Below are 12,481 nucleotides of genomic sequence, written 5' to 3'. Positions count from 1 at the left end.
AATATCTCAGATCACAAGGCAGAACGACGTTTTTTTTGCCAGATTCTTTTGTTTCATGCAAAAACGCGTCGAATAAGCTTAAGAGTGGTTTCACAAACTTTTCCGATTTTAATAATTTATTCGATCATCCGCTCATATATACGCGATGGAAAGGTACCGGTTCCCCATGATGCGTACTTTTCGAGATGCGTAGGTTACGAAAACCAATCGTAAATTCATTTAGCATTTCTATTAGTGTACAACAGAAATTCTAATCAGCAATTGGTTGCATTAGTTCCGCATTTCTCTAATCTTCCGCGAAATACGCTCAATGTGAATGCGGGCTTTCAGATGGCGTATTCTAGTAAATAAAAAATAACGTATTCTAGTAAATTACTAGAATACGCAGGTTACGCTTACGCAGGTTACGCCGCATGTGACGGCACCCTTAAAGAAGCATAACGCGTCGAAATATTCGATCCAGGAAATAAAAAAATATATACATTAAGCCTGCGGCACACGATGCTTTTTTTCCTGCTGGATTGCTTTCTGGATTCGCGTGCTTGCTGCCGTGTTGGCAACAGTGCTGGCTGTGCTATTGGCTGTGTTGCTAGTTTGGCTTCAGACGATGCGAGTTTTAGTACTGGCTGAGCAACTGGAATTTATTACAAGTACATAAAAATTCCTAACCTGAGCCCTGAGGAGTCATGAACTTTACCGATAAATATTTTGGTTCGTGAGGAAGAGCAACGCTTTTTCTGCCAGATTCTTTGTTTTATGAAAAATTGTCGATTGAGAATTAATCGCATGTGTTTACACGCTTCCCAGCGGCCATCTTCAAATGAAGCGGCGTCGTGATTGGTTCTACAATAAGCCAGCATGAAATCAAGCAAGAAAAATAGCACTTGTTCTATCACGAAAATCCAGCGGATCAGCCAACAGCGGGGCCTGCAAGCCATACAATTTCCAGCATAGCAGCCAGTCAGATTGCCAGCACAGTAGCACGCAAGCAATCCAGCAGGAAAAAAAGCATCGTGTGCCGCTGGCTTTATATTTAATTGCAGAAGATACATAGGTATATATTCATTTTACCGAAAATGACTCTTAGGCTGGAGTCCCATGAGGTGTATTTACCGCGTATCGCGTAACCGCGTAACCAATCAATAATCAGTAAAACACGAAATCACAACAGCGGATCGCTTCTGATTGGTTACGCGGTTACGCGATACGCGGGAAATACACCTCATGGGACTCCAGCCTTATAGCGTTTTCGGCCCGGCCAGGTTTGCACCAACCTGGGTTGGATTAATGGCCTTTTGTGTTCTCCTATTGGTAGAGCGGATGACGTCAACCAATAGGAAAGATTAATCCAACCCAGGTTGGTGCAAACCTGGCCGGGCCGAAAACGCTATAAGGCTGGAGTCCCATGAGGTGTATTTCCCGCGTATCGCGTAACCGCGTAACCAATCAATAATCAGTAAAACACGAAATCACAACAGCGGATCGCTTCTGATTGGTTACGCGGTTACGCGATACGCGGGAAATACACCTCATGGGACTCCAGCCTTATAGCGTTTTCGGCCCGGCCAGGTTTGCACCAACCTGGGTTGGATTAATGGCCTTTTGTGTTCTCCTATTGGTAGAGCGGATGACGTCAACCAATAGGAAAGATTAATCCAACCCAGGTTGGTGCAAACCTGGCCGGGCCGAAAACGCTATAAGGCTGGAGTCCCATGAGGTGTATTTCCCGCGTATCGCGTAACCGCGTAACCAATCAATAATCAGTAAAACACGAAATCACAACAGCGGATCGCTTCTGATTGGTTACGCGGTTACGCGATACGCGGGAAATACACCTCATGGGACTCCAGCCTTATAGCGTTTTCGGCCCGGCCAGGTTTGCACCAACCTGGGTTGGATTAATGGCCTTTTGTGTTCTCCTATTGGTAGAGCGGATGACGTCAACCAATAGGAAAGATTAATCCAACCCAGGTTGGTGCAAACCTGGCCGGGCCGAAAACGCTATAAGGCTGGAGTCCCATGAGGTGTATTTCCCGCGTATCGCGTAACCGCGTAACCAATCAATAATCAGTAAAACACGAAATCACAACAGCGGATCGCTTCTGATTGGTTACGCGGTTACGCGATACGCGGGAAATACACCTCATGGGACTCCAGCCTTATAGCGTTTTCGGCCCGGCCAGGTTTGCACCAACCTGGGTTGGATTAATGGCCTTTTGTGTTCTCCTATTGGTAGAGCGGATGACGTCAACCAATAGGAAAGATTAATCCAACCCAGGTTGGTGCAAACCTGGCCGGGCCGAAAACGCTATAAGGCTGGAGTCCCATGAGGTGTATTTCCCGCGTATCGCGTAACCGCGTAACCAATCAATAATCAGTAAAACACGAAATCACAACAGCGGATCGCTTCTGATTGGTTACGCGGTTACGCGATACGCGGGAAATACACCTCATGGGACTCCAGCCTCAGGGTGATGTCCCATGCAGCGGATCGTGCGTAAGCGGATTCGCGTATCGCCAATCACAGAATCATTCTCTTAGATCTGTTTGCAAATTTCGCAAACAGATCTAAGAGAATGATTCTGTGATTGGCGATACGCGAATCCGCTTACGCACGATCCGCTGCATGGGACATCACCCTCAGAGTGTGTTTCGAGTCTGTTCAAGTGTAATTTTTATGAATTAAGTGATATTAGAACGCACCCGCAAACCAATTTCCATCATTTTGTTCTGTTTTCAGCTCATCTGGAGACACGGTAGTGTCTCGGTACTTAGTCAACGAATGCTAAACACTGCATTGTTGTTAATTTTCCCTCAAACATTATACTATTATTTTTATATATTTTATTTAAAAAGCAACAAAAATAATAATAAACTTTATTTTTTAAATATATTTTATTTGATAAAAATTTTGATATACAATATTTATAAATACCTAAAGTAAAGTAAAGTTTAAAAATAATTTTGAAAAGTTTGTAACTTGTAAGATGTTAAATCTTTTTTTGGAATACCTCCACCAATTGATGTAAAGTATGTACCTTTACTCGAAAATATACACATCACTCCTTGCAATAATCTGATCTCGTATGTCCGTTAAGGTCAAAATTCAAATCTTTTAAGGTTAGGTATTAAAAGTTCGTAAACACGATACACACACTGCACATATCGCGTTCCATTTAAGCGTGGCAAACTGTGTTTGAGTGTGTTATACTGTGTCGGTTTGCGTCTCCTAAAAGGAAAGCAGCCTAAATTCCACATCTGAATATTTATTAATTCTGTGTCTATATAGTTTTTAACACGAGGTCAAACTACTTGAATTGGTGATCCCATAATTAGTTCATCTTCTTCAGAAGAACTATCGCTGCTGTTTTCGTTCAAAATTTATTGACAATTTAGTACGTTTATCCTTGTCTGTGTGTTTACACTGCCAGTCTACTGCATAGACGTTCCGAAATACGACGTTACAATAGTGCTGACAGTACCACAGTAATTTTGGAACGGCTGCGGCAGTGCACTGTTGTGACGTCATGATGGTTGCACTGCCAGTAAAAAGGGAACACATCCTTAGTTTAGCGGCGGAATGGAGAGAGAAGCAAGGAATTGAGAAAAGGAGTAAAAATGGCGGATGCGAATACTCACGTTTATAGTGCCTTAGTGACACCATTGTCGTCAGCCATTTTTGATTTTCAAGAAATGGGGCAAATGTGATTGGCTATCTGCTCCCTTCTATTTTCGGGCTACTGCGCATCTGTCGGAATACTCGAAATGAGTCACCTTACGTATTTCCACCATGCCAATAACTAAGAAGAAGTGGCTTTCCCGTTCGAGCTGTCAAATAGAAGAACGCTCCGATTTTCGTTCCGATTGTTAACGTAGCGCACTACGAATGCAATCGCGCGTGGAACGATATGCGCGTGCACTATGTGATTACGCGGTCGAGCAACAGTGTAGTACGCACGCACGGCGACCTGGAGCCCTACACTCCGCGGTTGTAAACATTAACGTGTAACCCATACGCGCGCGCATCGTGGCGTATCAACGGGTCTTCCGTTATGAATGCTTAGTAAGTATCTCCTATTTTTTTCTCACCCTCGCCCGCCGTCGTCGTGGCTCGAGCCGTCATCGGTCTCGCCGAAGAAGACACGGCCAACGGTGATCACGCCGTTACCAGTCTAAGTTACATATCCACTATACTGAATCAATATGATAGTTTGCATCCCTTTGTGTTATTAATAGATATATCGCGCAAAATTGATTATTTAATTTCTCTGTGAGCCTTGTAAGTCTATCTTCCTCTTGTCTTAAAAAATGTTTTCTTTCTCCTTGTATGACTGATAAATTATCTATGAAGTTTGTAAATTTTCTTCTCTCTCCATCCTTTTGGTTGGGAAAAGGAAACACATGTATTTGCATTATCAGTAGAACTAATGATTTAACATCAGTAAAAGAAAGCATCTGTTTTAAATGACATATATTATCTAACTTATTTTTTATTAACAATGGGAATACTGTTTTTCTTGTTGAGATTTGCATGTAACTCTTATACTAATCACTTTCATGTTTAACGAGAAACTTACAAAACTTCTTTATACCATGCATGCAGTAACAGAGGTGCATCGGGCATATCAGGGAATGCCTTTGATTGCTGGGTACAAAAGTCTATGCATGACGACTCTGCCATCATAAAAATGCAATACCAGTTCTGGGTGAGAAAGCAGGCTTTGTCCCAGAAACTAGGGAAGAAGGAGGATGAGTGTATAGTTGCTTCGGATGCTGAGCTGGATGCAAAGCTAGAATTGTTCCGCAGTATCCAAGATTCCTGTTCCTACTTACAAAGAGTTATTGATAGATACCAAGAAAGATTATGCAGTGCGTTCTAACACAATTTCTAATATAATATAACTATTAATTGTCATAGGATATATGTATTGTACTTTTTTCTTTAAGATAAACTGTACTATTAAAAAATTGTGACAACGAAATAATTTAACCTGTTCAGATTTAGCCCAGGAAGAAAATGGAATGGGACGTTTCTTGAAAGATGCCGGAAAGCAAGATAAAACTCGCGCCGGCAAGATGATGTCAGCAGTCGGCAAATCTCTGTCTTACTCTGGTCAGCAGAGGCTTGCATTAAGAGCTCCTTTGGGTCGATTGTATCAAGAAGTGGAGACATTTAGGCAAAGAGCTATTGAAGATACATTGCAAAATGTGCAAGCGATGGAAAAGGCCCGTACAGAATACAGAGCTGCTCTATCATGGATGAAAAATATTTCTCCCGATTTAGATCCAGACACGTCCAAACAACTGGAAAAATATAAAAAAGTTCAAGCACGTGTTAAGCAGTAGGTTCTATATATTTTACGTATTCATGTAATATAAAGTACAATCATAAATTCAATCTCTTTATTTAAATTATTACACTGTTTAAATTAAACAATAACTTTTCTGTAATTTTTATAAAAATTGGATTTAATTACATATTCATAAAATATTGTGAGAAATTTATATACCATATGTATGTTACAATTTAGGGGCAAAATAGTTTTTGACAATCTAGCCCTTGACTGTCTTCAGAAGGTTGATTTACTAGCGGCGGCAAGATGTAACATGTTCAGTCATGCCTTAGTTTTATACCAAACTACACTCCTGAATTTCACAAAGAAATCTGCACAAGCATATTCCACAATAGCCAACAGCTTCAAAGGTTACCAACGTTACGACTTCACAGTTGTGCGAGAACTGGCTGAAACCTCCAGTAAATTGGCGCAGGAAACTGGTGGTGATGATGATTTAGAAGACAAGGATAAGTGAGTTAAAAAATGAAAGAAAACACTGTATCATTTTCACCACGATATTGATTTTTACAGATTACCATTTTTTGACATGGACTATCATGATGATGTTGAGGAGGCTCAAGAGGCTACCGCAAATTCAGAAAGCACATTGGAGAAAAATAAAAAAGATGAGAAGCTCTTGGATATAGAAAATGAGTCAAAGGATACACTAATACATTTGGAAACGGGTACAAATTCTTCGAAAAACGGAATCGTGCATAGTACCAACGATACAGACAAAAGTCTCGAGGAGTTCTTTGGAAATCTTATCCTGGAAAAAGATGCGTCCAATAATACTGAACAATCGGTTAATAAAACTGAGAAAACCAACACTGTATTTAGTAAAAGCTCCGAAGAACAGAAAGCAGTAATGGATATATTTGAAGAGTGCAATACCGATTTTAATTTGACTGATTTGTCTCCCTTGTCATCCGAGGCTCGACAACAACAATCGTTGAATTTATTGGCCTCCGAAAGCGCGGCGCTTTTTGACGAAATCCTGAATGATAAGCAACAATGCACGAACAATGATTGGGAAGGCATATCACATGACACTTTTCTACCGCCAAGCATTTTGAAACAGAGTCTAGGAGATGCTGCACTAGGTATGGGACAGAAGAGTACTGTTAGTAACACGGATGACAAAGTAAGTACTTGCAAACTGCATACAACAGTAATAATGCGAATATGTCGCACGATTAACATATCGCAATATTCTTTTCATAGAAAAAGAATAAGACTGGAAAACAGAAAGGTAACTCGTGGTTGGATTTATTCGCAGAATTGGATCCATTGGCTAATAATCCAATGGAGAATCTTTCCGGTGATAGTAATGCTTCTGCTTAATTCACGATGCATTTTAATAATATCGCTCTGTTACTTGATATTTGTAACAATAAGGAAAACTGATCAAACTCTATCGATTGTTATCAATGTGTGATACGGTGAACGTATAACTCACGGTATTTTCACTTCATACGTTTGTATCAGTAATTAGCAGTTTTTAAACTTTTAAATTTAACATTCCAGATTTATTTTTAATGAAATATCGTCATGTAAGAATCAAAACCATTTGAATTACATAATTTTTCATATAAGCTAAAGACAGATAATACCAAAGATATAAAATGTAATATTACACATGCGCTAATTATATTTTCTTTCAAATATATATCATATATATCATATATATATATATATATATTACAAGATATTTAATATAAATTATTATGAAATTCTTTGTATTTCTGACGGATATATCTAAAGGTATGGAAGTATACTGCATAAGTATATTTGCTTTCTATTTATTTCAATTTCTTTTCACGATTTATTTATCCCTTTAATTTTTTTTATTGCATACGACATTCCATATCTGAAGCCTCTGCTTGTAAATCAATGTTATACTTTGTAAATAATATATATCAAACGTTCCCTTTGAAATAAGCAAATGAATCACGTGCAATCCATATTATTTTCTTCTATTAAGTTAAATAAATACTACACAGAGACACAGATTACAGGCATAGGCTCAGAAAGATCAGTTTGCTCATCTTGTTTGTAACTTTCGATTACATTGTCAACCGAAGTGATCACAGTGTTAACGCTAAACTCGTAATTTACTTCAAATATAAAAAAGATACTTGAAATCATAACCTAATCTTCAACGGCGATACGTTCCAAGTTCAAGGTTCGTAGAATTGTGATAGGGCAGTCTTGACTCTGAAACGGAAATTACATATGAGACCTCTGTTATACGAAAAGATACAACAAACGACAATAATTTAGCACGTAATGCTCATCTTTCGTACTTCTCAAATAGTTGAGTGTCTTTTGTGTGACGTAATTGTTGCAAAATACGATAAATTCCTAATTCCCGTAGACGCGCTTGTCGCTGCGCTGCACCGGGTTCCTCTCTCCAGACTAGGTTGCATACACAAAAAATAGCAGCGACTTGCAGTTTCACGTTGCTGTGCATCTAAATAAAATGTACACGTAAAACATCGACGTACAATCGGTGATCCTATTCAAGAGATATAATTATGAAATTAATAGATAGGACTCGAGAAAATGCGAATATTTAATCGATTTAATACACGTTTGAAACTTGTGGTATTCAAAGCCGTTATTTTTTACTATCGTAGATAAAATAAGAACAAGTAACGCGACTTGCTTTTTCAACATCTTTAAAGTTTTTTTTTATTATCCTATGTATTAATAAAATTAATCGTTTAGAAATACTCAATTAATGAAATACTTGTAATAAATGTACATTGTACGAACCATATAATCCATAAGTTTCTTAAGCACGTCGTCATTAGCCATGATATGATCTCTAGCTCGGTCGCCATCAGCTACATTTGCTAAAATGCAAAGTGCTTGCTCTTTAACGTCCGCCGGATGTTCTGGGTCTTCCAGTACTAGAATGACCGCTTGCATAACATGCGTGGCGTGCTCGCCCATTATACGATCTATATGAGCTTTAGTGGAAAGCAAATTTCGTAATAGACCCAGCGTTTTCATCAGGACACCTAACTCAGGATCGGCCAAGAGACGAAAAATCTGATCTGTGCCCAAGCACGAGAGTATTTGCGACTTTACACGTTGCTCCGCTTGAAAGGCCACGTTCATTAGGGCCCAAATGCCGTTCAGTCGGAGTGCCGATTCGGGCCGTTTAGTGAGAGAACACAATAACTCTACTCCGCCAGACTCAAGAATTGGCTCTTTGCTCGGACTAAACTCCAACAGTAAATTACATAAAGTACTCGAGGCAACAGTTAATAAATCACCTTCACCTTCGCCTCTACCTATAGTACAATAATGACAATGTTAATAGTAACTCATATAGTTGGCGATTGAATACTAATAATAACAGCTAATTACAAGTTTTTTTTTTTTTTTTTTTTTTTTTTTTTTTTTTTTTTTTTTTTGAAAAATAATCTTACAATGCAGAGAGAAAAGAATAGGGATGTATTTATCATTTCTATTTACACGCATGAGAAAACAGTCGTCCTGTTTTAAATTCATGTTTATGTATAATTCATATTATATCTATTGTAAATATCTTTCTTACGACATACTAATATGGCCAACACAAGCGTAAAAGGTTGCGAACTTTTCTTGATGCGTGCATTTTAATTGAGCTACAAATCTATTCTTGTCTTATATAGAATAAAAAAAGAATAACTCACATTGTACATTAATAACCCTCTTTTCGATATTGCATCTTTTTCTTTTTGATTAAGACGTTAATTCGAAATTTCAAGCTAAATATATGTATTATTTTTTTGTATCTTACATGCAATATATATGCATGCAATATACACGTTTCTCAATGTTTATGTAGCGTATCTCTGTAATGCTTATTGTAAATGTATTATCATATTTTACCCTCCAACCCCTTGTCCGCTCCATGTAACAACTGCATAAGTGGCCTCCATACTGCATGATCCTGAAATGTAGTACGAAGCTGTTGCACACTCCTCGAAAGGGAATGCAAACATCTAACCGCAGCTAAACGAACACGGGATCCACCAGGATCTTGAAGACCAGAGACAACTTGTTCCATAAGACTTTCTGTTTCAATAATACGCTTTCGGATATCTTCGTCATTCGCTCCGAGAGACGCAAATGCCCTGAACGCAGCTTGTCGCATATCTTGCGTTAGCGTTGCATCTTGGACCTGAACAAAAAGTATTATGTACAATTTTTATTTAAACACTGTCTTAATACAACCTAATAGAGTATTTTTTTAAGTCAATTTTACTATACTTTGTAGATATTCAATATATTTAATGTAACTTCTGCTTACTTGTGGGTGTGGTCTTAGCAATTCCGCCAATGTCGGTATCAAGTGATTACTAATGGAAGCTAAACGCTGTAGATCTGTATCAACCTCGGTCAGATACGCAAGTGTCTCGGCCGCAGCGACTCTCTCGCGTGGCGGTCGATCTCGATGACATAAACGTACGAGGCAGGGTAACGTGCGATACACTACTCGCGGATCGGTGGATGGCAACGCCCCAGCCCTGTGCATATACGCGATACATCTTGCTGCTTCGAGCTGTATCAGTGAACTCTTTTCACGTCCCATTAATTGACCTAATGCGACAGGTACCAATCTACTGTGGACAGTATTACTAGTGCTGGCTGACGCTACCATAGCCGACACCATGTGATTCTGGTAACACATATTCGCTAAGCAGGCTAGAGCTGGTAGTTGAACATCAGATAAGGGGGAATCCAGTTGCATCGCCAGTGTTTCTACCGCACCGCCTTTGGACAAAGCGTTCTGTTCCTCTGTCGTCTAACAAACAATTTGCAGATTAGTTCCTTCTTATGACACAGATATATTTTATATATTTTTATTAGAGTTTCAGACCTCTCTTTACCTTACATGCTGTAGTTAAAATTGTTGCGACACAGACTTGACAGATGACCGACCGACTTGCTAGAGACAACAACCGTGGTACTAACGCGGGATCCTGGTAAATAGAGTGGACTGGCGCTGCCGTATGCTGGAATACAGTGCGCAGACATCGCAAACAGGCCTCGTGCAACAGATCTAGAACCTTTATCTTGCTGTCCACAACGATGTCAGGGGTTGGGGAGGAGACCAAGACTTGTAGAAGCAATGGAACTACACCTAAATCTATAAGCGCCAGTACATGCTGATCCGTGCCCTTGGCTAAGGAACCCAATGTTACAGCTGATTCTAATCTTATACGATCGCCGATGGTACCGGACGTATCGCCAAGCAATTGCAAGAGACGAGGCACCACACCTTGAGCTATAACCGAACCCTTTTGCCTGTTGCTCCCGATCACTGAATTCTTGAGACATCTAAGAGAGATCAGATCCATGAAACATTAATAGTTTTTTTATCAATCATAAAAAAATAAACATATAAAGCCCATTTCTACCGATGTAGATTAATTATTATTTTAGTTTAATTTACCGTTTATCTTTTTCTAATTTCTTAGAACTGGAAGAAGATAAAAAGTGACTTATAAATCGAGATAAAAATTTTAATTAATTTACATTGGTAGAAATAAACATAAGTAGAGAAAACGTCGTTGGAAACTTTAAATCTATTTTCTTTATAGCTAAACTAGTGTACACTCTCTGTACTTAAAGTGAAATATATACATGTTTAATATTTGATAAAAGCGAGAAAGGAAGCTCCAGTGCAGTCGAATGTAGCAATAAAAAATAAACCTTTTCAGTCATATGTAATATTATCCTTAAGGTTAATAGGCCTTCTACAATAAGCCACAAGTCAGAACGTCAGAAGTCTTAACCAATCTTAACCAAGTAGTTCAAGTTATTGGCCAACTTCACCGATTATGACTTAAGATCGCTTAGAACTTCTGACTTGCGGCTTATTGTAGAAGGGCTGTAATAATTCTTTTTAACACTCACATAATCGCTTCCAGGCATTTCTGCGCGTCCGGAGAGTACAGCTCATCGATGTAGCTCCTGGAACTCTCGATGTCCTGCAAGACCGTGAGAAAACTGTGATGTAATTTTTGGCGTTACTAGCAACGGTGGGATTCGTGAGCTCTATCGATGAGTCAAATCACGGCCCTTTACCGGAGGTCGCGTACAAATCTAATCGGACATCGAACTCACCATGTACGGCTGCATCACCGACACCATCTTCGCTCGTCTGCGTTCTCACATAAATATCCCGTAAATCGTTCCGCTCGGTCGGGCTTCCTGGCACAACGATTACCACGAGGAACCGTCAGATTCAGTTTGCGCACTATATACGTTCTATACGAAACGTTCGCGATTCGGTTGTGCGTTGCGTTCTCGTGTTCTAAAATAAGCTCGACTTGTTGCCAATGATGCCAACATTATGGAGCGTTTTTCTTCTAGCGATGTTGGAAAAAGTCTTCCTGCCTCCCCCCTATAAGTTATAACTACTCCTAATAGTCCTAATTCGATTCTCTTCAACATTCTTTCTTTTTATAATAGAACAAGGATAAATCAGGAATAATAATTTATAATTAAATATATAATTTGCGGATTAATGTACAATTAACTTGAGAATTAAATTGTTTAATCTACACATAAAGCAAATAGAATTTTGTATTTTTATCAAATATATACGTAGAGTATAATATGCACTTTCAAACAAAACACTCCTTAATTCTGATGAGTTTTAGAACGCATTGGAATTTTAAAAGTTCGAACACACTATACTTCTATAGATTTGTGCAATTACGTCATGTTAAATAAATTTTGTATGTGTATGATGTGTAAAATATATATAATATATACATATACATATGCATATGCATATATCATATATATTTTACACACACATAACAAGTACATTGATCGATACTTTTATTTAATCGCCCATTTTTTAGTTTGCATTAAATTGAGATTGATTATAATTATATTATGTGTTGTTTAATTTAAATTGAAATTCTAATCATGAGAATTCCGGTATGAGTAACTATTGTACTCATTAGAATATTTTCTTTTGGTCGTTTTGAGATTTTCAAGAATTTCACGTATATTTCAGCTAATACTTCCTGTAAAATTGTCATGTCACATCAGAGTGACATGCAATAAATTTCTGCAACAAAGACCTCAATCATGTAGATAATTATTTTGTTTATCCAGTTAAGAATGATTTG

The 12,481-nt window shown here is 38.5% G+C and overlaps 2 protein-coding genes across 5 annotated transcripts; one reads left to right on the top strand and one right to left on the bottom strand.

The window, feature by feature from the left end:
• The first annotated feature begins 3,804 nt into the window (after positions 1 to 3,804).
• ICA69 (islet cell autoantigen 1-like protein) lies at positions 3,805 to 6,974 on the top strand. Of its 3 annotated transcripts, none has more exons than XM_018513127.1 (6): positions 3,805 to 4,063; positions 4,604 to 4,869; positions 5,000 to 5,342; positions 5,532 to 5,807; positions 5,868 to 6,480; positions 6,561 to 6,974. In XM_018513127.1, exons 1-6 carry the CDS (start codon positions 4,053 to 4,055, stop codon positions 6,678 to 6,680), a joined length of 1,629 nt encoding a protein of 542 aa, XP_018368629.1. In that variant the 5' UTR covers positions 3,805 to 4,052; the 3' UTR covers positions 6,681 to 6,974. The 3 variants fall into 3 exon arrangements, with proteins under 3 accessions (XP_018368629.1, XP_018368631.1, XP_018368630.1); XM_018513128.1 differs by lacking the exon at positions 3,805 to 4,063 and adding an exon at positions 4,143 to 4,279; XM_018513129.1 differs by lacking the exon at positions 4,604 to 4,869 and having other exon boundaries at positions 3,807 to 4,063.
• LOC108764755 (armadillo repeat-containing protein 8) lies at positions 5,246 to 11,736 on the bottom strand. Of its 2 annotated transcripts, XM_018513125.1 has the most exons (9): positions 11,463 to 11,736; positions 11,253 to 11,326; positions 10,223 to 10,673; positions 9,643 to 10,137; positions 9,222 to 9,513; positions 8,115 to 8,638; positions 7,643 to 7,809; positions 7,488 to 7,553; positions 5,246 to 5,304 (listed from the first exon to the last, which is right to left on the bottom strand). In XM_018513125.1, exons 1-8 carry the CDS (start codon positions 11,487 to 11,489, stop codon positions 7,517 to 7,519), a joined length of 2,067 nt encoding a protein of 688 aa, XP_018368627.1. In that variant the 5' UTR covers positions 11,490 to 11,736; the 3' UTR covers positions 5,246 to 5,304; positions 7,488 to 7,516. The 2 variants fall into 2 exon arrangements, with proteins under 2 accessions (XP_018368627.1, XP_018368626.1); XM_018513124.1 differs by lacking the exon at positions 5,246 to 5,304 and having other exon boundaries at positions 7,135 to 7,553.
• Positions 11,737 to 12,481: the final 745 nt, after the last annotated feature.

The sequence above is a fragment of the Trachymyrmex cornetzi genome, unplaced genomic scaffold (assembly GCF_001594075.2).
Source record: "Trachymyrmex cornetzi isolate Tcor2-1 unplaced genomic scaffold, Tcor1.1 scaffold45, whole genome shotgun sequence".
NCBI classification, from domain to species: domain Eukaryota; kingdom Metazoa; phylum Arthropoda; class Insecta; order Hymenoptera; family Formicidae; genus Trachymyrmex; species Trachymyrmex cornetzi.
Note: the sequence above shows the minus strand (reverse complement) of the source record. Positions and strands in the feature narration are given on the sequence as shown.

Excerpts from the sequence above, each read along its gene's own strand:
- ICA69 (XM_018513127.1), top strand. Across the intron at positions 5,343-5,531 it reads GTTCAAGCACGTGTTAAGCA|GGGCAAAATAGTTTTTGACA; the intron begins GTAGGTTCTATA and ends GTTACAATTTAG. Across the intron at positions 5,808-5,867 it reads GATTTAGAAGACAAGGATAA|ATTACCATTTTTTGACATGG; the intron begins GTGAGTTAAAAA and ends TGATTTTTACAG.
- LOC108764755 (XM_018513125.1), bottom strand. The coding sequence starts at position 11,489 with ATGGTGTCGGTGATGCAGCCGTACATG. Across the intron at positions 10,674-11,252 it reads AAATGCCTGGAAGCGATTAT|ATGTCTCAAGAATTCAGTGA; the intron begins GTGAGTGTTAAA and ends GATCTCTCTTAG. Across the intron at positions 9,514-9,642 it reads TGCTAAGACCACACCCACAA|GTCCAAGATGCAACGCTAAC; the intron begins GTAAGCAGAAGT and ends CTTTTTGTTCAG.